We start from the raw sequence: 25,493 nt of genomic DNA on the forward strand, positions 1-25,493 counted from the left end.
GGGGGGCAACTGCTGAGCTAGAAGACCGAAGCAAGCAGACATGAGGAGACATTTTTCAATATATTTCGATGTTGTATGTAATGGCTACTACTATCTACTACTGTAAATAGCTAAGCGTATGAATTTCACAATAACGTCTGGTCATGGACGAAATGAGTGGCCTTGAGTCGTACAAAACGCTGTGGCACAGGATCGGTATGCACACCAAGATCTACCAGACATGCCCTCTGAGAGAACAGTTACCATGACAACATCGGCCCGACAGAGAGGTGGGGCCAGGGGTCAGATTTCACAGGGTCAGAAAGGTCAAAGCCAGGTGAGAAGTCAAGGGGTGCTATTCTGAGGGGCGAAGATCGCAACCCAAACCAACCCCCAGAAGGGTCACTGCCATGACAACGTCATGGTTACACACTGTTGACGATAGTTCCAGTGACCAGCGTCCCAAGAGCCTCTCGTTACCATGGGGATGTGTCCTTTTCTGCACTGGGACGGATCGCTCATCCCTCTCTCTTTCAGGACCGTGCCGTCTCCCTCATTCTCTCTTCTTTCTTGTTCACTCCTCTCTTCCTCTCGCTCCGATTGTCTGTTTTTCTCTTCCTCCCCATGGTCTAGATGACGTTCTCAAAGAGCTGAAGGGACTTCATGATGTTCTCATCCTGGGTGAAAGACAGAATCGTGAGACAACTAAGAGGGGCATTGAAACACAAAGTCTGACGTGTAGAATGTCCGACTTTGACCATTTCTTAAACCAACCACTAGAGGGCAGTGGAAAGCCAATGTTGAAACTTATATGATATTATATTTGTGGGCAGCAGAGAGGAGTAGAGTAAAACAGCATACCTCCTGGCAGGACAGAATGAACTCATCAAGAGTGACCACCCCATCTCTGTTTTTGTCCATTTTCTGTGGGAGAGAGACATGGAGATCATGCTTCACCTGATCCCTACTGAAATGTGTGGAATCTGTGCGTGTAAGTGTGTGTATATGCACCTGGAAGAAGGCTTCCACATGAAGTTTAGGAGCGTCCGTCTTCAGAGCAGGGTAGGTGTACTTCCCCATCATGTCGTAGATCGCTCTGACAATGTCTGTCATTTCCTGGAGCGTGCAAACACACACACACACACACACACACACGCACACACACACACACACACACACACACATAGAAACAAACACAATAAAACACAAGGGGTTTGAGAACATACAAGCATTCGAAAATCACACATTACACATATGTAAGCACATGTAGTTCACACAGACATGAACTTGGCAAACACACAGACACCAACGCACACACACACACACACACCTCCTTATTGATGTAGCCATCTTTGTTGATGTCGTACAGATTAAAGGTCCATTGCAGCTTCTCCCTCACAGACCCTCTCAGCAGGATGGACAGAGCCGTGACAAAGTCCTGACAGAGAGAGAGAGAGAGAGAGAGAGAGAGAGAGAGAGAGAGAGAGAGAGAGAGAGAGACCAACCACCCAGATAAAGACACAGTCAAACGGTGTGACAAAGACAAAGAGGAAATTCCGAGAGAGGAGCGAATGGGACTTGGAGGGAGAAAGAAAGAAAGAAAGAGAGGGAAATGGAAACCGGATGCAGTGACAGAGTTTACCTCGAACTTGATTGATCCACTGTGAGCCGAGTCAAAGGCGTTGAAGAGATAGTGAGCGTAGGTGCTAGCATCTGGAGGGGAGACAGGGGGATTACCCTGATGGTACTGCAGGTCTCAGACACGCACGCACGCACGCTCACACACACACACACACACACTCACACACACACACACACTCCACACCTTACCTCCATGTGGAAAGAACTGGGAGTATATTTGTTTGAAGGTATCCTCATTCACCACGCCACTAGGACACTCCTACCAAAGAGAGAGATAGAGAGAGAGAGAGAGAGAGAGAGAGAGAGAGAGAGAGAGAGAGAGAGAGAGAGAGAGAGAGAGAGAGAGAGAGAGAGAGATGAGGGGACAGGCATGGAAGGTCAGTCACGGGCGAGGCATGCAGAGCAAGACAGCAGGAGGTGGAGAGGTAGAGGGGGGTGTGTGGAGAGGTAGAGAGGTGGAGAGGTGGAGAGGTGGAGAGGTGGAGAGAGGGTGTGTGGAGAGGTAGAGAGGGAGAGAGGCCGTGTGTGGAGAGAGGGTGTGTGGAGAGGTAGAGAGGGAGAGAGGGAGAGAGGGAGAGAGGCCGTGTGTGGAGAGGGGGTGTGTGGAGAGGTGGAGAAGTTTAGAGGTGGAAAGGTGGAGAGAGGGTGTGTGGAGAGGTAGAGAGGGAGAGAGGGAGAGAGGGTGTGTGGAGAGAGGGTGTGTGGAGAGGTAGAGAGGGTGTGTGTGTAGAGGGGGTGTGTGGAGAGGTAGAGAGGGTGTGTATGTAGAGGGGGTGTGTGGAGAGGCGGAGAGGTAGAGAGGGTGTGTGTGGAGAGGGGGTGTGTGGAGAGGTAGAGAGGGTGTGTGTGGAGAGGGGGCGCGTGGAGAGGCGGAGAGGTAGAGAGGGTGTGTGTGGAGAGGGGGCGTGTGGAGAGGCGGAGAGGTAGAGAGGGTGTGTGTGGAGAGGGGGCGTGTGGAGAGGCGGAGAGGTAGAGAGGGTGTGTGTGGAGAGGGGGCGTGTGGAGAGGCGGAGAAGTAGAGAGGGTGTGTGTGGAGAGGGGGCGTGTGTGCGTACTTACATTTTTGAAGCCCCGATAGAGCACCTGCAGCTCCCTCTTGCTGAAGTTAGTCTGAGCCTCCAGCTTGTCCAGCCCCTCTGGACGATGGCACACCATGGTCATCTCCAGGTCATCGTCTACCTTGTCTACACACACACACACACCAAGTTATTGCCATCATGAGAATGAAATTCAAGACTTGTGAGCGAGTGCAAAAGAAGAGGAGAAAGAGTGCTGAGGGAGACAGACAGAGAGACAGAGAGAGAGAGACAGAAATATATAGAGAGATAGGCAGAGACAGACACAGAGGGGGACATAGATATATATAGAGACAGAGAGAGAGAGAGAGAGAGAGAGAGACAGAGACAGACATAGATAAAGAGAGAGGGGGACAGAGATAAAGAGAGAGGGGGACAGAGATAAAGAGAGAGGGGGACAGAGAGGTCAGAGCAGACTCCCCAGGTATCTCCACCTCCCACACCTGATCATTAACAACTCATTGCTTTTTCTGCCAGAGGGGAGGTAAAGAGAGGACACACACACGCACACACACACATGCACACACACACATGCACACGTACACACACGTACACACACACGTACACACACACACATTCAAACACACAGCGCCAGGCCATTCGTTTTATCACTCTGGCAGTTGTGCTTCTGTCAGTGTCGCATTAGATGCAGGAAGGGAGAACTGACTCTAGCCCAAGGTGAGGTAATTCAGCCGGAACTCTCTGGGGTCCCCCAGGGGCACGCAACCTCACACACACGCACACACATTTCACAGTGACCACTCAATTATGTAGGACATGCCTGTAATAACCCACCACACACACACGCTCACACCTACATGCACAGAAGCACACATACTCCTCTCACACACCACATAGACCGTTGATCAGCTAATAGTGCTGTGCCCACTGGCACAAGATCCCCTTTACACACATCAATACACCCAGAGGACATCCCATATCTCGCTACACACACAATACTACATCAACACTTGAAACGAAACCTAACTGCTTCCACAACCATATCATCCGTGTTTCACTCCACCGCACCCGTTTAAGTACGAAAATACTGATGAACAAAAACACTGACCAAAGTTCATTTTCAAGTTTTTATTGTAGATTTTGAGTAGTGTGTGTGTGTTAAAGTGTGTGTGCAGTAGAAGTGTTTGTGTAGTGGGTGTGTAGTAATGTTTGTAGGAGTTTGTGAAGCAGTGTGTAGTATAGTAGTAACTATGTATGTCTGGGGAAGTGTGTATAAAAGTAACAGTGTGTGTGTACTAATGTTTGTAGCAATGTGTGTGTAGTAGTAACAATGTACTTGCAATGTCTGTGTAGTAGCGTGTGTAGTGCAGTAGTAACAGTGTGTGTATTAGTGTGTGTAGTAGTAACAGTCTGTGCAGTACTCTGTAGAAATGTGTATAGCAGTGTGTGTTTAGTAGTAACAGTTTCTGTAGCAGTGTGTGTCGTAACTCACCCTCCACAGTGATCAGTGTAGTAACTCACCTAACACAGTGATCAGTGTAGTAAATCACCTAACACAGTGATCAGTGTAGTAACTCACCTAACACAGTGATCAGTGTAGTAAATCACCTAACACAGTGATCAGTGTAGTAAATCACCTAACACAGTAATTAGTCAGTGTAGTAACTCACCTAACGCAGTGATCAGTGTAGTAACTCACCTAACACAGTGATCAGTGTAGTAACTCACCCTCCACAGTGATCAGTGTAGTAACTCACCTAACACAGTGATCAGTGTAGTAAATCACCTAACACAGTAATTAGTCAGTGTAGTAACTCACCTAACACAGTGATCAGTGTAGTGACTCACCTATCACAGTGATCAGTATAGTAACTCACCTAACAAAGTGATCAGTGTAGTAACTCACCTAACAAAGTGATCAGTGTAGTAACTCACCTAACACAGTGATCAGTGTAGTAACTCACCTAACACAGTGATCAGTGTAGTAACTCACCGAACGCAGTGATCAGTGTAGTAACTCACCTAACACAGTGATCAGTGTAGTAACTCACCTAACACAGTGATCAGTGTAGTAACTCACCCTCCACAGTTATCAGTCCCAGTAGGTGCAGCAGCTTGACGGCTCCGCAGCACAACAGCACTATAATGATGGTTTGAAGCCCATCTCCCTCCTCCTCCTTCTCCATCCCTCCTTCCTCTCCTCTCCCCTCGCTTCTAGAGCCTGGCTCTGTTCTGTCGTTACTACTTTGTTTTCTAGTCTTGCCACTACAGACTCATGTGGGTATTTCTATTGATGAAAAAAAAAATCTTGCTTTTAACTGTAATTACATCAAACGAGTACAATTCATCTTGTGTCTTACATGTCTGGATTACTGGAACCTTCTATGGCTAGTGTTTCCCCAAGTCTCCTCTCCGTCATGTCTCTCTTCACTAACTATCACTGTCTCTCCCAACTCTCTCACAGTCTCTCTCCTTTTATACCCCTCTCTCTGCCTCTCCCATTTTCCCTCCCTCCCTCCTCTCTCACTCTCCCCTCACCCTCACCCCTTCTCTTCTCCTCCCCCTCTCTCCCTCGCTCCCTCACTCCCAGTATCCCTGGTTCCCTCTGCACCTCTCCCCAGTGCTCTCTTTCACCCTCCCTCCCTCCCTCTGAACTTTGATTCCCTCGCTCCCTCACTCTTCTGGTGTCCTTCACTCTTAGGATGGTGACCCCCCCCCCCCCCCACACACACACACACCCCAGGGTTCAAACTGGCCCTGGAACAATGATACACTCACCTTCTACATGCCCGGAGTGAGTGTGTGCGTGTGTGTGTGTGCGTGTAACAATGGGTGTGTGTGCTTGTGTGTACGTGCGTATGTGTGTGTATAATTAGGCTCATTAGGATGAGTATTGTTCATCTCAGTACGAGGCCTGGTCTCCTTCAAAGTAATGTTGTTACAGTAAAATAGCTACAATATCCAACTTTCCTCCTCACACAACACATGAAAACTCAAACTATAATCAGAGACTTAACATAATAACTGAAGCCAACCGTTCCTCATCAGTTTACTGTGAAGTCAATTAACGGCAGACTGTTAATCATGTATTGAACGGTGGGCACCAGTAGAGGGCAGCACAGAGCTGTGAGGAGTTTACAACTGTAGTCCACTTCATCCCACCTCTTAGGTCTAAAATCATCTCTTTCAGGGGAAATCATCAGTTCTACAATAAGCAGAGGGGTGCAGACTGCTACAGGACTGAGTTAACTCCCAGAGCAGACTAAGCTAATCATTTCTGTTTCAGTTAACTTCAAATGGAAATTGTTATCAATTATTATCATGTTTATGTTCTCTTTAATATCCCTTCTTACTCTGACTCTTTGTACCAATCTACCTATCTCCTTCTCTATCTTACCCTCTCTCTCTCCCTTTCTCCCTTTCTCCCTTTCTCCCTTTCTCCCTTTCTCCCTTTCTCCCCTCCCTCCCTCCCTCCCTCCCTCTGAATCATTCTAGTTGTGCTGATCCATGTAATCCTCACAGTGAGTGAGACGCTCATTTTCATAATCTGAAGTAGCCTAATCTCTGCTTCCCCTATTAGCTTCCTATGGGTGGAAAGTGCTCCACAAGAAGTAAAAGAATCAGGTGATAGAGAACACGTGCACGCGCGCACACACGCACAGACACACTCACACGCATGCGCTCACACACACACAAACAAGTATGCACACAAAACACACGCACACAGACACCTAGCGGATACCAATTTGAGTATGTCATGGCAAGATGACTTAATAAGTACTTTCACACCCATTATAGGAACACAAACTCCCGATTAGAGTGGGTGAAAGAGAGAGAAAAGAAGGAGGGATGCACCAGGGAGAAACAGAGGGGGTGAAAGAGAGAGAAAAGAAGGAGGGATGCACAAGGGAGAAACAGAGGGGAGGAAAGAGGTTGTGAAAAGATAAGGGTGGGGGGGTGGTTCCTGATAAGAAAGCCAGAGTGTGTGGGAGAGGGAGAAGAATGAGAGATGAAAAGGAGAGAGAGTGTGAAAAGGAGTGGGAGTGATGGAGGAGAGGAACAATGACAGGCATCCGGGAGAGGAAACGATGAGGGCAGGACCGAGAAGAACGGAGAGTGGAAAGAGACGACAAGAAGAGAGGGATGAACGAGGGGCTGACGGCGTGGAAAGACAGGATGTGTGAGTGGACGAGAGAATGAGAGAGGGGGGGGGGGTGAGATAGAGGATTAAGACAACATAGCTCCCGGGGAAGAGAGAATGAAAGAAATGAAAGGAAGGAAGGGGGTGTACAAGAAATGAAATATTCACCAGAATGAAAAAAGCCATCAGAAAGCTTTGATTTGATGTGATAGTACACAAACACACACACATACGCACATACACTGCTTGTCTGAATGATCATAGGATTCATTCCATCCATTAATATTATCACACATGCTTCACATATGACTTAAATGTCAATTCTCACTTCATCTCCACAATACACCTCTAAAATACATGTATATATGACATCTGAGATGATAAGCCCTCTATGACAGTCATGGTTTACATTTAGTCATTTAGCAGACGCTCTTATCCGGGTGCAGACTTTGCTATGGAAAATGTGTCTGTGGTCAGATATCAACATGCAGTGAAGTTGAGAAAAGCTTTCGTGAGTAATAGTAAACATTTGTAGTGGGTGAAACCCAAGCAACAGGTCTCCCTGTGTGTCTGTTTCTCTCTCTGCTTCTTCCCTTCTGTCTTTGTCTTTCCCGTTCTGTCCTTTTTCTTGTCAGTTTGCTGTGTGGCCTTGGTTAACTTTGGAGGCCGACACTCACAACATCACTGACCCCCCTCCCCCCCAAAACTGACATATTTTGTTGCCATAACAACCTTGCTTCCAAGGTAACAGCAAGACGGAAAAGAGTGTGTGAGCGGCGTGACAAATACCTTGTGCGAGTGTGTGTGTTTTCCTGGCAGCACTGCAGGCACACATTTATACACACAACATTTGCAGTAGTAACAAACAAACACACACACACACACACGCATATTGTGTTAATAAACAAATCTGTCTCAGACAGAACAAAGCCTTCCAGGCAAAAGCACAGAATACATAAGAGGGAATTACTCCAAAACAATGCAAACAGTACAATATGTGGGACACAGACACACACACACACACACACACCCACACTTGATAATTGAAAACGTCAACCCAGTGTTAAATGTGTGAACTGTTCCTGCACTCTCTCTGTGAACACCTGTTGTGTGACGTCCTCTGCTTCCTTTTACACAGCACCTCCACTATGACTAAGGACGTCCATGTGTTCATCCCATCCTAATGAATGACACAGACTGTAGATTGTGTGTGTGTGAGTGTGTGAGTTCTCACCTCTGGACGGCCTCCTCTCCTTAGTCTGCATGGTTAATGTTCCCACCACGGCACCCATGTTGTTGTCGTGGGAACAAGCGTGTCGACTCTAGGTCTACACGGGTCTGTCACGTGTCGGATGCTCAGGGCTCACGCTCCCTGTCTTTCTTTCTCTCTCTCTCTCTCTCTCTCTCTCTCTCTCTCTCTCTCTCTCTCTCTCTCTCTCTCCTCTCTCTCTCTCCTCTCTCTCTCTCTCTCTCTCTCTCTCTCTCTCTCTCTCCTCTCTCTCTCTCTCTCCTCTCTCTCTCTCTCTGTTCCCTCTCTGTTCCCTCTCTCTCTTTCTCTCTCTCTTTGTCTCTCTCTGTTCTCTCTCTCTCTTTCTCTCTGCTTCCCTCTGTCTTCCTTTGTCCTTTTAGCTCTCTCTCATCCTCATCTCACCGATTCCTTCCTTACTCTTCGCCAGCGATACTTCTGCTCTCCTCCTGTCTCTGTCTCACTCTCTCTCTCTCTCCCCCCCCCCACCCCTTCCCCTCCCTCACTCCCTCCCACTCAGCATTCATGCTTGTTACTAAGCACCCCCCACCCCTCACAACAGTCTGCATTCAGACCCATGAATCACTGAATTACAAACATGTTGATTCAGTGACTTATGTATATGATTTGAGATGACTTGTAAGTAAATATCCCATGCAAAGTCAGAATCAGAATCAGAATTCGGTTTATTCGCCATGTATGTTATAACAAACACGGAATTTACTGTGGCAGGAAGGTGCAAACACTAAACATATACGAATCGTGATGTGTTTGATGGTAAACCACACAGTCTCGCACACAAATGTCACACACACATACACAAACACACACACACACACACACATCCCCTTACAAACAAATACACACGTGAACCCCCTCCACCCCCCCCTCAACCCCACAACCCCATCCCCCCTCGGTCCTTGAGGCGTGTTTATAAAAGTCCAGAACAATCCAATCTATCAACACACACGCTTCACATCCCTCACAGCCATGATTGAACACGTACACGAGGTAGAGAGAGGGTGGGAGGGGGGGGGGAGGGAGGGAGGGAGGGAGGGAGGGAGGGAGGGAGGGAGAAGGGAAAGGAAGGGAAACTAGACAGGAGAGAGGAAGAGCATGTGAAGGGGGGAGAGAGGAGAGGGAAAGGGGGAATAAGGGCAGAGAAGAGAGATGGGGGTCGACAGAAAGGGAGAAAGAACAGGCGGAGAGTGGATGAAGGAATTCTCAGAGTGAGAGGGGCAGAGAACAGGACTGTTATGATTATGTCACTAAACACACACATACACACACACACACACACACACACAATCGGGTATGTTGGATAGAGAGAATGCCTCATGGACAACCACCTCTCTGTGGACAGCGCTTGCTTGCTTTTTGTAAACATATAGTGTGACTAGCAACACACACATTTACCACACTTTGGAAACACGCTTCATGACCAGAACACAGATAACACCAATGTATGGATCTATTATAGATCCACATCAACTATCCCACCACACTACTGTGGACTACTCTATTACGTATTTGAATTCCTCAGGACAGTATGCATTGTGAATTGCAACCTTCCAATATGCACTACACACTGTAAAAAGATAGACTATGTCTCCCACAGGGAAATTCACGGTAACACCAGCCCACTGTCTGTTCTACACCACAGCATATCAAGGATTGCACTCCTCCTCTCCACCCCTCTCCATGTTTCAAGTAATTCCATCCCTTCCTAATCCTCAGCTTTGGATCTTTCCAGGAAAGCCTGCAGCATCTGGAGGGGCTTCTTCCATCTCCGTAGCTCTCTTCAAAGCCATCCCCCCTTCCCCCGCTCTCACCTCACTCCCTCCCTCTTCCCTTTTTCCCCTCTCTCCTCCTCTCTCTCTCTCTCCTCTCTCTCTCTCTCTCTCTCCTCCTCTCTCTCTCTCTCTCTCTCTCTCTCTCTCTCTCTCTCTCTCTCTCTCTCCTCTCTCTCTCTCTCTCTCTCTCCCTCCCTCCTCCTCGCTCCAGGGTGTGAGGAGGGTGCTCCTCAAACCATGTCCTGTCTGTTTCCGGGGCCTGGATTTTCTCTCTTTCTAGTAGCCGTCAACGAGTGGAGGAAAGCCTTGGACGGAATACGTTAGTGTGTGTGTATTTGGATGTGTAAGCGTGTGTGGTTTGTGTGCGTGTGTGTGTGTGCATATGCGTTTGTGTGTGTGCGTGTATGTGTCATTGAGCAGCACCGTGTTTCCCTGCAGGCGTCCTGAGGAATTGCTCCAGACTGTTCTACAAGGTCCCTGTCAAGATGACAACGAAAGAGGCTGGGAGAGAAGGACGTGGGGGAGAAGGAGGTGGGGGAGGTGGGGGAGGGGGAGGTTGGGGGAGGGGGGGTTCGAGCTAGGAGACGAGGAAGAGAGCGAGGGGAAGGAGGGAACGCCGACGTGAATAGATTATGGAGATGGAGAAGGGAGAGCTAAAGAGAGATTCAAACGTGTTCTGTGAGAGGAGAGAGAGAGACAGAGAGAGAGAGAGAGAGAGAGAGAGAGAGAGAGAGAGAGAGAGAGAGAGAGAGAGAGAGAGAGAGAGAGAGAGAGAGAGGAGAGGAGAGAGAGAGAGAGAGAGAGAGAGAGAGACAGAGAGATAAGAGGGGGGCCCATATCCCTCATTAAGATTAACTGGGCAGTTGAGCCATGGAGTTTAGGCCTTATAATATACCTCCTTTGGGAGGCCCATCATCGCCACTAGACATATGGATTTTTAGCGGCAGAACCTATATGCTTTCCGACGCACACATCCTCTCTTTACTGTCGGTTACTCATCTCTGCTTGGTTGCGGCAGATAGCAGACGTCAGACATGCTTCTTGATTAGTGGCATGAGATTCTGACTCACTGCTCATTCAGGAAAACCGAATTATGAAACAGTCTGGGTGCTATTGCTCTGTCATACGCATCCCCAGGAAGAGAGGAAGGAGGAGAGGTAGAGAGACAAACAGCAGGAGGAAGAGAGGAAGGAGGGAGAGGTAGAGAGACAAACAGCAGGAGGAAGAGAGGAAGGAGAGGTATGAGAGACAAACAGCAGGAGGAAGAGAGGAAGGAGGAGAGTTAGAGAGACAAACAGCAGGAGGAAGAGAGGAAGGAGGAGAGGTAGAGAGACAAACAGCAGGAGGAAGAGAGGAAGGAGGAGAGGTAGAGAGACAAACAGCAGGAGGAAGAGAGGAAGGAGGAGAGGTAGAGAGACAAACAGCAGGAGGAAGAGAGGAAGGAGGAGAGGTAGAGAGACAAACAGCAGGAGGAAAGAGAGGAAGGAGGAGAGGTAGAGAGACAAACAGCAGGAGGAAGAGAGGAAGGAGGAGAGGTAGAGAGACAAACAGCAGGAGAAGAGAGGAAGGAGGAGAGGTAGAGAGACAAACAGCAGGAGGAAGAGAGGAAGGAGGAGAGGTAGAGAGACAACAGCAGGAGGAAGAGAGGAAGGAGGAGAGGTAGAGAGACAAACAGCAGGAGGAAGAGAGGAAGGAGGAGAGGTAGAGAGACAAACAGCAGGAGGAAGAGAGGAAGGAGGAGAGGTAGAGAGACAAACAGCAGGAGGAAGAGAGGAAGGAGGAGAGGTAGAGAGACAAACAGCAGGAGGAAGAGAGGAAGGAGGAGAGGTAGAGAGACAAACAGCAGGAGGAAGAGAGGAAGGAGGAGAGGTAGAGAGACAAACAGCAGGAGGAAGAGAGGAAGGAGGAGAGGTAGAGAGACAAACAGCAGGAGGAAGAGAGGAAGGAGGAGAGGTAGAGAGACAAACAGCAGGAGGAAGAGAGGAAGGAGGAGAGGTAGAGAGACAAAACAGCAGGAGGAAGAGAGGAAGGAGGAGAGGTAGAGAGACAAACAGCAGGAGGACTAGAGACGCCGTCCACTCTTTCCTCTTCAATCTTTCTCCTCTGTACAGAAAAACTGTATTTGTTTCTGCTTGGTCCATGCAGGGATGCCGGGGCCTTAGCCCGGGAAGCATCTCTGATTGACAGACGGTCTTTCTCTATCGGGGAGAGACGTGATTACCTCTGCACACGCGTGTGCAAACACACGAGCACGCACAGAGAAGCACACCGGTGCTAGACACACGCACGAATCGAACGCGGGTGGCGAGAGACCGTCGTGCTCTGTCGCTCACTTGCACCCGCCCGCACGCACACGCACGCACACACACACACACTCCCCCACGGACCCAAGATTGATATTCCTGTTATGTTTCCGACTTCCTAAGCTTACCCTCAGCCCACACATGAACATCATGTGGCCCCTCTGGTCATGGGACTCCAGACCCGCACCAACTCTGACCCGACCTGTGAGGCCTGCACTGTGGAGGGGGGGTTGGGGAGGGGGGGGGGGTGCTGACCGTTGTGCAGTGAGAAATCTGTTATGTGACCACAGAATCCTAACGAGCAGCAGGCCTGTGAGTCACAGCCCACTGATGGAGAACTGAGTCCATCCACTGACGCACTAAGTTACATAGCATGGGTGCATGTGTGCCTGTGTGTGTGTGTGTGTGTGTGTGTGTGTGTGTGTGTGTGTGTGTGTGTGTGTGTGTGGGTGGGTGTGTGGGTGTGTGTGTGGGTGTGGGTGTGGGTGTGAGAGAGAGAAAGAGAGAAACAGAGAGAGAAAGAAAGAGACGAAAAAAGACAGGAAAAGAAAGAGAGAAAATGGCACAAAGAGAGACACAAAAAGACAGAGAGAGAGAGAGGCATGGACAAAGGTAACGGCATTGTATAAAGACTTCATCATGTTCACATTCAGGAAATGGGGAGAAGAGAGAAACCATACCAGCTACAAGCACTCCCAAACACATCCACACAGCCATCCACACAGTTTGCTCTGGGCTGCAGATAAGAACGTTGCCACCCCTTTATAGAGCAACATGATTAATAAAGCTCTTTGGCTGTCCTCATTTGGGTATTTGGTGTGTGTGTGTGAGAGAGAGGGAGAGAGAGAGAGAGAGAGAGGGAGACAGAGAGAGAGAGAGAGAGAGAGAGAGAGAAAGAGGGTCAGAGAGGGGAGCTGATGAAGCTGTAAAAAGATAGGTTCCTCTTTAGCCTCATGCCAGACCTAAATACCATCCGAGATCATAGTCATTATCAGCCTGCACGCACACACACACACACAAACTGTCGCACACACACACTGCCACACACACTCACACAAGTTCAGACATCCCATCCCCTCGCTCTAAACTCAGTCATTTACTCAACATGAATAGGCCACTTCAAACGCTTCAAAGTGGAGATCAGCTTAGACTGCCGCACAGCACGGCAGAACCCCCCCCCCCCTCCTCAGACCTGATCATGAGAAATAGAGGCATGAGGGGAGGGAGGAGAGAAGGGGAGAGATGAGGGGAGGGAGGAGAGGTGGAGAGAAGGAGAGATGAGGGATGAGAGATGGCGAGATGTGACTGAGAGGTGAGGGATGGAAAGAGAGCAAAGGAAGGGGGGAGGGGATTATGCCGGGGGGGGGGGGGAAGAGAGAATAGAACCAAGGAGAAGGAGTAGATGTGTACAATATATGATGCACACATGGAGAAAAACCAAGAGAGAGAGAGAGAGAGAGACAGTGGATCAAGGGTTGTGTGGAATGACGGCGCAGGAGTAAAAACAGGACTGGAAGATGTCTTTGATGGAGAGAAAGAGGAAGTGAGAAGGCAAAGGAAGAGAAGAGGGGAGGAGACAAAGAGATGGATGGAGCAGGTCGGGGGGGGCTTGTAGTTTATGACTTCCCCAGGGCTGGTATTTCACAAGTGCTGCGTAGTTTCTGTAAGGTGTCAGGAGATAAGTGTGTCATCATCCCCCAGGGTGTGTGCGTGTGTGCGTGTGTGTACATTGTGTGTACGTGCTACTTGATGGTGAAAACATAACCCATCTGTTATCATGAACAGTGCAGTGACCTGTTGTTCCCCCTGTTGTTAATATATCTGTTCCACCTTTATCTCTCTTTGTACCTTTCTTCTTCTCTTCCACCCCCAACCACCATCACCCCTCCCCTGGATAAGAAAACGTCCATGCCTGAATGGCAAATTAAATGTCTGAATATTTGAAGTCTGCCTGAATGTTTTGCTGTCTAGATTCAGGTATGTGTGTGTGTGTGTTCTATGAGTTGGTTCTGTGTAACGTTGTGTGACAGTCTGGAGGTCAGCAGACAGTCAAGGCTGATGGGCTGACGGATTGCTGTGATTTATTGCACACACACACACACACACACTGAACTGCACACACCGTCATGCATATAGATCAATACATTCAGGGATGTGCCAGGAATACCATAGCAACCATATCAACATCAATCTTTGTACCTTTGGAGTAGCCTTAGGTCTGGAATAACGACCCAAACATTACACACACGCACACTTGTGGACGCATACAATAAATGCAGGCACACAAACACTTACTCGCACACGTTGACAACACACATTTAAATACACATGAACACACACACACATACATTGACAAAAGCAGCCACAGAAAAACACTGTTTCCTCTTGTCAAGCAGCAGATCTGCAGACAGAAGGCAGGTGCTAGTTTACTGAGGAGACATGGCCAGTGGACCAGTGAATAACATCCCCTTTTATAGACATCCTCCCTCTTTATTTACCTTACACACACACACCACATAAGAAACACTATACACAGAAGCAAGCATACACGTACTTGAGCGAATCACGCACACACACACACGCACGCACACTCTCCCCAATTCCACAATAAGAAACAACTGTATTAAAAATGTCATGAACTAATAGTTAATTATTGGTTGGCTAATATAATTCTCCAACTTTTCTCTGTAGAGATGTAGGTGACATCAACACATGCCTGAGACTTAGACATGAGACACACAAGGTCTTACAGCAAGACATACAAACATTCATCAGTCCCTTCTCCCACTCTCATTCACATGCTCTGAGCTTACGTCCCTATCTCTCTCTCACACACACACACACACACACACACACACACACACTCCAGACAACAAGTGCGGCTCTTACCTTTCCGATAGTTCACCTGCTTGGTTTGCATCGAAAACGTTCCTACCACGATCCCCATGTTTTCGGAACAAGTGTGTTGTGAGTCTGCTCTTGTGTGTGCGTGTGCGTTTGTACGTGCTCTGTGTGCTGTTTCCTGTGTCTGTAACTTACTACATCAGCATTCTGTCCGTGCGAGCCTGGAGATCGTTACTCTCTCTAACTGGGGAACCTACGCAGTTCTATTGGCTGGCTGTGTTTGGGAGTGTGTGGTGCGTATGTGTTAGAGAGAGAGAGAAAGAGAGAGCGTGTGTGTGTGAGAGAGAGAGAGAGAGAGAGAGAGAGAGAGAGAGAGAGAGAGAGAGAGAGAGAGAGAGAGAGAGAGAGAGAGAGAGAGAGAGAGAGAGCGAGCGAGAGCGTGTGTGTGTGTGTGTGTGGGTAAGTGAGAAAGAGCACATGCCATGCGAAGCATCCCTTGTCTGTGACACTGCTTTGAATCCTAATTTCACACCCCTATCTTCCCCTCCCTCTCTCTCACTCTCTGTCCCTCCCTCCTTCTTCTCCCCCTCCGCCCATCTCACTCTTTTCCAGACACTCTCAATCTCTGGCTGTCATCAATTGCTGGCTGTCATCAATTGCTTTCACGTTCTCTCTCTCTCTCTCTCTCTCTCTCTCTCTCTCTCTCTCTCTCTCTCTCTCTCTCTCTCTATCATGCACGCTTGTGTTTCCTCCCTCTCTTTATTCCTCTGCTCCTCTTCCTCCGCTCCGTCTCTTGGTCCCCGGGGGAGAGAGGGATCGCACACTGTTGCTTTCAGGGGAGGAAGCCGAGCGTCTCCCCTCGCAGCCAACAGAGAGCCTCGGGGAGGAGAAGAAGAGAGGGATGAGGAAAAGAGGAGGGAGGAGATGGATGTAGGGCGTCGGAGAGAAAATGTAGACCAAGTAGAGGGAGGAAGGTTGAGTGGAGAGAGACAGGGGCAGAGAGAGGAATTAGTGAGGGAAAAGAGAGGCTGTTTCAGCCATGTTCCAGACACGTCATCTGACAATGGTGAGTGGTTTTGAGTGCCTGCATTTGTCTCTGTCTACGTGTGTGTGGGCACTCGTGCATGTGTGTGTGCACATGTGTGTACGTGACCAGACATCCTCCAGGTCTGCTGCGACGGCTGTTGTTCGCGTCGACACTAGGAAGCTATCGCCCAGCGATCGCCTCTCGTCGCAAACATAAACACAGACATGTCAACACACGCTTTCTACACGCATGGGGCACACATGACCACATCCGCCAGAAACCACAGCCACGCCACGGCATCATGGGACTGGTCCTGGTGCGGGCCGTTCAGACCGACTCTGCTCCCCCGGCCCCCTCCGTGGACCCTGTCCAGCCTGGCCACTCCCACCCCCAGCCCCCCAGGTGGTGGGAGAGTGGCGGGGTCTGGCTCCCCGTATCGACAGGAGCCCCATTAGGATTCCCAACATGGCTTCTCCCAAGAAAAACAATTTAAGTTTGGACGTAAAGGCCAATCTAGCAGTCATTAGGCCAACACATTCATTACACTGCAGCTCTCCACTCTGGGAAAGGGATCCACTCTGGGGAGAGGGCGGGGCGTGGAGAGAGGGAAGGGAAGGGAGGTGTGAGAGAGGGAGGAAGGGAGGGAGGTGTATGTGGAGGGAGGGAGGTGAGGAACAGCATTAGAAGGGTGGGGGGTAGGATACAGATATGGGTATAAGTGAAAGTATCATTTTGGTTATGCAGTCAGCCATGCAGTCAGCCATGCAGTCAGCCATGCAGTCAGCCATGCAGTCATCCCTCTCCATTTCTTCCTGTGTTCCACCTCTCTCTGTTTCTCCCTCTCACCCTCTCTCCCCAGCACAGTGAATTGGTATGACAGCAATTTACTGGTGAGCTAACCTTTGAGGAATGACACATTCATGCTTGCACACACACACACACACACAGCTCACACACACATACACACGCACACACACACAACCTGGCAGAAATACACAAATCCCTTTCTCTCTGTGTGGACTGCACAGGAGGGGAAGGTGTTTGGGAAAACATTGTCTGATGAAACACACCAGGGGACCGAGTGAGTTCAAACAAGGTCTGGAAAAGCTTCTTACAAAACAGCCAGATCGACTGGAACAGCCCGTAAAACAGCTGAGCCAGAAGCAAGCTATAAAATACGTTCAAAAGACATTCAGTTGGCCGGCTCGTAAGATGTGATATCAGTCTGTAGATGTCTCCCTGTCTGACTGTGAAGGCGATGACAGAGAGGGTTGCTGCCTCAGTCGGATACATCTCCCATGTCCAGTCTGAGGAGATCTGCATTCCACCTCCATTCAGGCTCTTCGTCTTTTTTTGAGAGCTACTCAATAGTCGTTTGAATACGGTGGAGGGGTGGATGAGGGGGGGGGGTGGTGGTGTTGAAAGAGATAGTCAGAAAGAGAGGGGGAGAGAGAGTAATAAAAGGAGACAGACGGAGGAGGGAGATAGAGAGAAAGAGACAGAGTGTGTGTGTGGCTGTGTTTATGTCTCATGTCTTTAGACACAGGTATGTGTGTTTGTGCATTCCTGATCACACCCATATCTTCTCAACAGCTGATTGCACTGTGTAAGCTCAATAACCTAAAGCCTGGGTACAGTTCCTGCTGCCGACCTCTCCAGGATTCTAACCATCGCTACTTCCTTAAAAACATCTCCCTCAGATCCCAGCCCTCCTAAATCCACAATGAAAGACCTTGGTTGCCTGTTCTCATTCAGGGAGATGAATGAATGAATTTATAATCAAGAGGCCTGAAGATAATAGATGCTAATGGAATGCAGGCTACAGATTGATTACTGTGTTACAGTGAGTGACCTCTCTGCTGGGAAGGCTTTCCATATGAGTCACTATGCATTCGTTTTCATATCCAACATTCGGAAGCTCCCCTCTGGCACAGTGAGAGGGATATGGCAGCGTTTTGGAGCCGGCCTGCAGCCAATCGAGCGCAGGTTTGCTGTGTGCACACACACTCACACATATACTGTACATATACATATACACACACAGACACACACCCACAGACACAGATATAGACACGCAGACACGTGGACACACACACTCTCTCTCTCTATTTCCCCTTCCCCACTCTCTCTCTCTCTCTCTCTCTCTCTCTCTCTCTCTCTCTCTCTCTCTCTCTCTCTCTCTCTCTCCATCTCTCTCTCTCTATATATTTCCCCTTCCCCACTCTCTCTCTCTCTCTCTCTCTCTCTCTCTCTCTCTCTCTCTCTCCTTCTCCATAGAAACCAGCCTAAATACTAAAAATTGTCTCCAGGGAAGGCAGAAGGCAAAGGCACGACGGAACAACTAGTTCAATATTTCATCTGGCATTTATGAAGGACACCCATATTGATCAGATAAAGAGGGTGGACTTCCTAGTCAGGGTCTGTAAATCACTATGAGGATTCAAACCCAGTTTTGACCTTTATCTTCCCCTGCTGGGGGAAGACACACACACAAACAAACCACCATGGAGAGAAAGCCTGGATTTCATAAAGATCACATCCAGGTATGAGTTAACTGATGAGAGTTGGTATGACAACTGGCTATGTGTTGTTAGTACTGGAGAGCAGTAGGAGTGCTCTTGGGGATGGCAAGCCAAGTGGGACCCCTGGTGCTAGAACGTTATAATTACGTGTAGATACGGATGAGGTTACGATTATGATATTAACATTTGTATGCATGTTTGGATGCATAAAAATATCTGGATTGTCTGGATTGTTCGAGAGTTGGTATAGTTCATTTTCTTTCTATTGTACTGTTGATGTTACAACAAAAAAACATACTGAAAAATACTATTTCCAGCGGCTACAATGTTTCCATTCCACCACTAGAGGTCTGTAGTTCCATTAGCATTCACCGAAAACGAGAGCAGACTTCCTCAAAACTGGAACAGTATAATAAGTACTTTGCTCACTGCTCAAATCAATAACACGAAAAAACTGCTCACTAAAGAAACCATGAAGAAAAAACATTTGGGGGAAACTAGCTGTTTTTGATCGATGTACTTTGTATTTAAATTTGACACTGACTTTGCAATCAATGAACAAGTAGGAGGAGAGAGAGAGAGAGAGAGAGTGTATGTGTTTATGTCTGACTTTATGTTACCAATCCTTTCCTTTTTGTTGTGCTTGTATTTAGTATTACTGCGTTTGTGTATGGCTGTATTTGTTTTTTAATATGCAGAGGGTTTTCTGTGTTCCGGTGCAGTGTGTATTAGGTCATCATGCACGTGTCTGTGTTCAGCTTTTAGGGAGCCATTTAGGCCAACATAACCTCTGCAGCAGCACTATAATGACCTCATCTCTATGTGACCTGGAGGTCAGCTCTCTGAGTACCAAGACGGCTCTGTGTGTGTGTGTGTGTGTGTGTGTGTGTGTGTGTGTGCGCTTTTATGCATGCAAAATCCTCCAGCCACGAAGGCAATTGCTATGTGTATGCGTGTGTACTGTCTACGTACTGAATGTGAACGTGTACAGCTGTACCGCTGTGTGTGTGTGTGTGTGTGTGTACAGCAGCACATCCTGCAGGCTCTTACTGTACTGTATGTGAGCCTCCTGCTTCCTCTCTCCCAACAACAGAGGCACTGGAATGAGATAAGTAATCACATAACATAAACCCATAAACACACACACACACAAGCCCCCACTCACACATGACACACACACACACTCAAACACAAACACATGCACACACGCACTCTCTCACTCACTCACACAGCCGTATACTATAATGAATCACAACAATAAATGCCTCCTTATTGGGAATGGGCATGTCTGCATTTCTCCTCCTCCGCAGCGTTGCCACGGCGACACGTTATATTGCACACATTCATCACATGACACTCGGTTCTTTATCAACTTTATCGCTCCTCTCTGTTAGGGAGCGCTCCCTCTGTCTCTGTCTCCTTCCTCCCTCTGGAGGACCGGAGAGAAGCAGACACCACCCGGGAACAGAGAGCAGGGAACCAGAGAGCAGGGAACCAGAGAGCAGGGAACCAGAGAGCAGAGAGCAGGGAACAGAGAGCAGGGGAAGTCTGGGAGCGAGAGAGTGCAGAAAAGACAGGAGGGTGAAACGGAACGAGAGAGGACAGTAGAGTAGATTGCGTAGATTTTGTGTAGAATCTTACTGTCATGACTCCATGCTTGCCTACGTACCACAGCAAAAGTTAGCCACATGAACTGTCCATCCAGATACAAACCAGATGAGAAAAATGACCTGACTGACTGTCTCACACACCCTGTACACCAATGTACCTGGATGTTTACGAAGCACACACGCACACTAGCACAAAAATAACTCTCATGATGCTGAAGCACTCACAGGCATGTACACACACAGGCATGTACACACACAAACACATCTGCCTGTCAGTGACAGACTTGACATGATGGATAGCCTCTACACTCACACACCAAGCGGTCAGTGACTCACCTTTGTTAAGGGTCCCGGTGACAAATTTGTGCAGGGACCGAGCAAACTTTACCAGGCCCCGTTTGGATCGACGAGCACAGCCCGGCATCCTGACTCCAAACCCGGGCTGAAGGGGGCCAAGCAGGGTTGGAAAGTGTTCTGAAGAGTTCGGGAGAGTTCTGCAACTGGAGCGAAGATGGGAAGTGAACGTGGAGTCAGGAGAGACCCAACCTGCAGGGAGACAAGCCTGTCCTAAATCTCTCTCCCCTCTCTCATCTGAGAAGAAAAAAACGCCAAAAAAAACATGATCTCATTCTGCGTTTCACCTCCTCCTCCGCTCCTCTTTTCTCATCCTAAATCTGTCAGTCCTCTTGTGTGTTAGAGAGAGAGAGGAGAGAGAGAGAGGAGAGAGAGAGACAGTTAATCTAATCTTTGCTAAAATGTACTATTGTAAAGGAAATCCACTTCAAAAAAATTCAAATCTGTAAATGACTAGAGAAAAGGACCCTGTGCCTCAGACTACTCCTCCTTATCTCTTCCCTCTATCCTTTCTTGTCATTTTCATCCTCTTTTTTATTAAGTACCAGAGAAGTAGTCCTCTTTCAGCACCACAACCGGTGGACAGTTCCCAACGTTGCAGACCAGAGCATACCGCTCTCTCACACATGCTTGCTGCCTCCCTCTCTCTATTTTGCCCCCTCCCTCTCTCTCTCTCTCTCTCTCTCTCTTGCTGCCTCCCTTTCTCTATTTTGCCCTCTCCCTCTCTCTCTTTTGCTGCCTCCCTCTCTCTATTTTGCCCCCTCCCTCTTTCGCTACATCGCTGCCTACCTCTCTCTCTCTTTCTCAACTCCCTCCATCTAACTCTACGCCATAAACAAATTCAGAAGCAATCAATGTTTGCATGTGTGAACTAACAAATGTCACGCAACCGCTGAGCAAAATATGGAATCTCGACTGTCAGTCAAAGAAGAAATCAATTCTTCGATAACTGTTGGTGATACCAAGATTACTTTGATCTTTGCTACTTACTCAGAGTAAGTAGCAAAGCACACACACACACACACAGTGCTCCCCATCATCTCACTCCACTGGTGGACAGGCAGACAACACAGAGGGAGAGAAGACAACACAACAATGAGGATGAAACTGTCATCTTATAAGTTTCTACCAGCTATATTTAGTCCAAAATCAAATAGAGGAATTTGACCAAAGGCAAGAATGAGAAGTGGAGAGGATGGATAATAGTGAGGAAATGGAGAGAGGGAGGGAGGAGGAATGGAGAAGGGAGCGAACAATACTCAGGGAAAGACTAGAACGATGAGCAAAAACAGGAAGGAAAAAAAGCTAAGGATAAGGAGCAAGAAAGAGGCAGGAACAGAAATGGGTCGGCCGAGAGATAGAGGAATTAGGGAGGGAGGGGTAGGGGAGCACACTCATAAACACTATGGTTTATATGCAGTCAGACTTGGCAGGAGTTGGCAATGCTGCTGGATCAATACTAAAGGATCTACTGAGTCTCATATCTGAGACACATCATGGCTTATCCTACTAACTACCCAGGAGAGGAGAGGGAAGGGGAGGATGAGAGAAAAGAGGAGAGGATAAGAGAGAAGAGGACAGAAGAGGAGATGAGAGGGAAGGGGAGGATGAGAGAAAAGAGGAGAGGATAAGAGAGAAGAGGACAGAAGAGGAGAGGAGAGGGATGGGGTGGAGAGGAGAAGAGAAGAGAGGAGAGAACTTATATTTTATTGTATAGTTTATTTTAATTTAATTCCACTTAGTATTGCTAGTTATGTACCCTTAGTATAGTTAGTCCTCATATTTAAATTTTAGATTCCTATATGTTTAATGTTTGCACCTTCCTGCCAAAGCAAATTCCTTGTCTGTGCAAACTTTCATGGCGAATAAAAAATAAATTTAAAAAATAAAAAAAAAAGAGAAGAAAGAGGAGAGAAGAGAAAAGAAGAGGAGCCAATTATGTTAGTTTAGAAAAGTCGTAAAAGAGGAAATTAAATGGGGTGCCTTGAGAAGTAGGGCATATCTGGTGAAAAGGATAAGTGCAGAACTGTTTCCACGGGACCCCTCTGTTTGGTTATTAACCACAGAGAGATTGCCGACAGAGACTTTACATAAACATGGTTCTCTATCACCTCCTCTATTGTAGTTCATTAATAAGATTACAGCTTCGTTTACAGACCAAACTAAGGGTGTAATACTGGCTAATAGTCTCTTGTCTCTTCCCAAATTAGAAGGCTGTTTGATGTTTGTTTACGCATGGATTAACTGAAGACATTCTCTCTGGGGCCTTGCAGGAGGGGGAGGCTTACCTGATAGGCTCCACGGATGATTAAAATGGAGAGAACTGGAGGGGAGGTGGGGTAAACATTGGAGAGGAGAGGAGCGGAGCGGAGTGGAGAGCAAGAGATGGAGTTTCTTCAGTTCGCATCGTCAATAAAGCTTTTGAAATTGAATTAAATGAGGAAACAGAGACAAGATAGAGAGAAGGAGAGGCACAACTTACAAAGAGTGGTGGAGAGGAAGGGAAACGGTGATCTGGGCAGATGGAAGAGATCAAAGAAAGACTAAATGAGTGGGGCGAGAGAGAGAAAGAGAGGGAGGGAACGAGAGGCAAGCTGAGAGAGAGAGGAGTAGGGAAATGAACACATGGATCGTGTGGAAGAAGGTTAGTGAGATATCTGGACTCGCAGGCGGGTGTAGAGGTTGAGGAAAAGATACGGAGGGAGAGAAGAAGGGGAACGAGAAAAGAAAAGGAGTTCTCTGAACACATACAGATACTATTTTGCCTCCAAATATACCAGCTTTGAGATGGCCAGATAAGGCCAGAACACAAAGAGAGAGAGAGAAAAGGGAGAGGATGGAGGGAGGGGGAGGAAGAGAAAGAGGGAGGGGGAGATAGGGAGACAAAGACTGGCAAATCTGTCCGAACACAAAGAAATGCAAAAGACGATGATCACCTTTCCCCTTGTTGTTCACACATTCCACAACCCCCCCCCCCCCCGCCCCCGAACACACCCAAACACTGCATGCATGAATTATCAAGGAAAGGTAATCGTCCAAGAGCTGATGACAGTAATCACCCCACAAGGCTGCAGGGAGAAGCCCAGTTTGGAAGCTCCATTCTGGGTGTGAGCCTTCAACTCTGTCCCCTGAGTGGAGGAGGAGGTCTGGAAGTCAAAGACAGACTCTAACTCTGGCTCCCTCAGAAGCACAGGACTGTGAAGACGATGAAGGGATGATGTCCCCAAAAGAAGGAGTCCTTTATTTACTCTACTCTCATGTTTCCTTCCTCTTCATCCCCCTCTCCTTCCTCTTCATCCCCCTCTCCTTCCTCTTCATCCCCCTATCCTTCATCTTCATCCCTCTCCTTCCTCTTCATCCCCCTCTCCTTCCTCTTCATCCCCCTCTCCTTCCTCTTCATCCCCCTCTCCTTCTTCTTCATCCCCCTCTCCTTCCTCTTCATCCCTCTCCTTCCTCTTCATCCCCCTCTCCTTCCTCTTCATGCCCCTCTCCTTCCTCTACCAGCCCCCCCACCCCATCTCCTAGAGGCACCCAGGAGACAGCTGTGTGTCTGCAAACAATAGACATTGGACAGACACACAGACACACAACACAGCACATTGAGTGATATGCTTTCAGTATGAACATACGCACATGTTTGCAAGAAACACACACTTTGAGGAAAGTTCCAGAGGTGTCTGTTAGCGTCAAACCAAATGTCCCAGAACTCCATGTGGGGCCTGGGCCCAGCTGTCAGAGACACTGTACTGTGTCTGTTAAGCACACACACAAACACACCCCAATACACAAACAAACATACACACAGAAGGTGTTCTGAAAGACTAGTGAAGCGGCGTAGATGTAACAATTCATCTATACTTATTTGCTTCTCCCTTGTGTCTCAAATCAGCATGTCTCTCTCTCTCCTCCTCTCTCTCTCTCTCTCTCTCTCTCTCTCTCTCTCTCTCTCTCTCTCTCTCTCTCTCTCTCTCTCTCCTCCTCTCTCTCTCTCTCCCACTCTCTCTCTCTCTCTCTCCTCCTCTCTCTCTCTCTCTCTCTCTCTCTCTCTCTCTCTCTCTCTCTCTCTCTCTCCCACTCTCTCTCTCTCTCTCTCTCTATGTAAACTGTGCAATCAGCTGACCTACATGATGGCTGGGTGTCCTTACATCATCCTGATCTTCATTAGTGGGAGGTCATTAGCTTCAGCAATCAAGACCCTCAACAGCACACATCCACACACACAAGAGGAGTGAGTGTGTGTGAGTGTGTGTGAGTGCTGTGTGAGTGTGTGTGAACAGGTTGATGGAGATCTCCTATATCAGAAGGTAGCTGTGCAGGCAGCTGCAGCCTCAGTGTTTATGATCGCTTCATGACCTGATTCATCTTTCTGAGGCAAGAAGTGTGCTGCGTTCGTTTGCACAGCTCAGCAGTGTTTTTGAGCGTGTGTGTGTGTGTGTGTGATACGTGAGGAAAGGTGTGCGACAGTACGTTTGAGGAGGAAGTCAGTGCTTATCTCATCACCTGGCACTGCGTTTCTCTGCTTTATAACACACACACAGCATTTCTGCTGAGCAGGAGGGTTTCCAGTCCCGCAGAGGCTCCCACAGAAGCCGAGCACAGCAGGCGATTATTAAGATACTCTGGCATCCAATGCTGCGGCTGTGTGTGTGTGGTGGGGGTGTCTGAGAGAGAGAGAGAGAGAGAGAGAGAGAGAGAGAGAGAGAGAGAGAGAGAGAGAGAGAGAGAGAGAGAGAGAGAGAGAGAGAGAGAGAGAGAGAGAGAGAGAGAGAGAGAGAGGGAGAGAGGGGGGGAACAGAGGGAGCAAAAGAAGGCTGGCGCATTTGCGCTGTAGGAACGTGAAACCTGTGTAATACCCAGACTAATGCAACACAGTCGTGAACACAAGTAAGCCTGAGTCTCAGAGCAGTGAGGACTGCCCTCTGGGAGGAAGGCAACATGAGGTGACAGTGAAAGATGAACCAGACGAGGGAGTCATAGAAACATTTATTCTCTTCTA

The 25,493-nt window shown here is 48.2% G+C and overlaps 1 protein-coding gene across 3 annotated transcripts; it reads right to left on the reverse strand.

Annotated features, from left to right (window-relative positions):
• Positions 1–560: 560 nt before the first annotated feature.
• LOC134032700 (Kv channel-interacting protein 1-like) lies at positions 561–20,715 on the reverse strand. 3 transcript variants are annotated; one of them, XM_062476723.1, is made up of 8 exons: positions 20,480–20,715; positions 2,680–2,804; positions 1,810–1,879; positions 1,622–1,692; positions 1,310–1,417; positions 991–1,095; positions 841–903; positions 561–656 (listed from the first exon to the last, which is right to left on the reverse strand). In XM_062476723.1, exons 1-8 carry the CDS (start codon positions 20,565–20,567, stop codon positions 609–611), a joined length of 678 nt encoding a protein of 225 aa, XP_062332707.1. In that variant the 5' UTR covers positions 20,568–20,715; the 3' UTR covers positions 561–608. The 3 variants fall into 3 exon arrangements, with proteins under 3 accessions (XP_062332707.1, XP_062332709.1, XP_062332708.1); XM_062476725.1 differs by lacking the exon at positions 20,480–20,715 and adding an exon at positions 15,030–15,370; XM_062476724.1 differs by lacking the exon at positions 20,480–20,715 and adding an exon at positions 8,033–8,251.
• Between the last annotated feature and the right edge of the window lie 4,778 nt (positions 20,716–25,493).

The sequence above is a fragment of the Osmerus eperlanus genome, chromosome 13 (assembly GCF_963692335.1).
Source record: "Osmerus eperlanus chromosome 13, fOsmEpe2.1, whole genome shotgun sequence".
NCBI lineage: Eukaryota > Metazoa > Chordata > Actinopteri > Osmeriformes > Osmeridae > Osmerus > Osmerus eperlanus.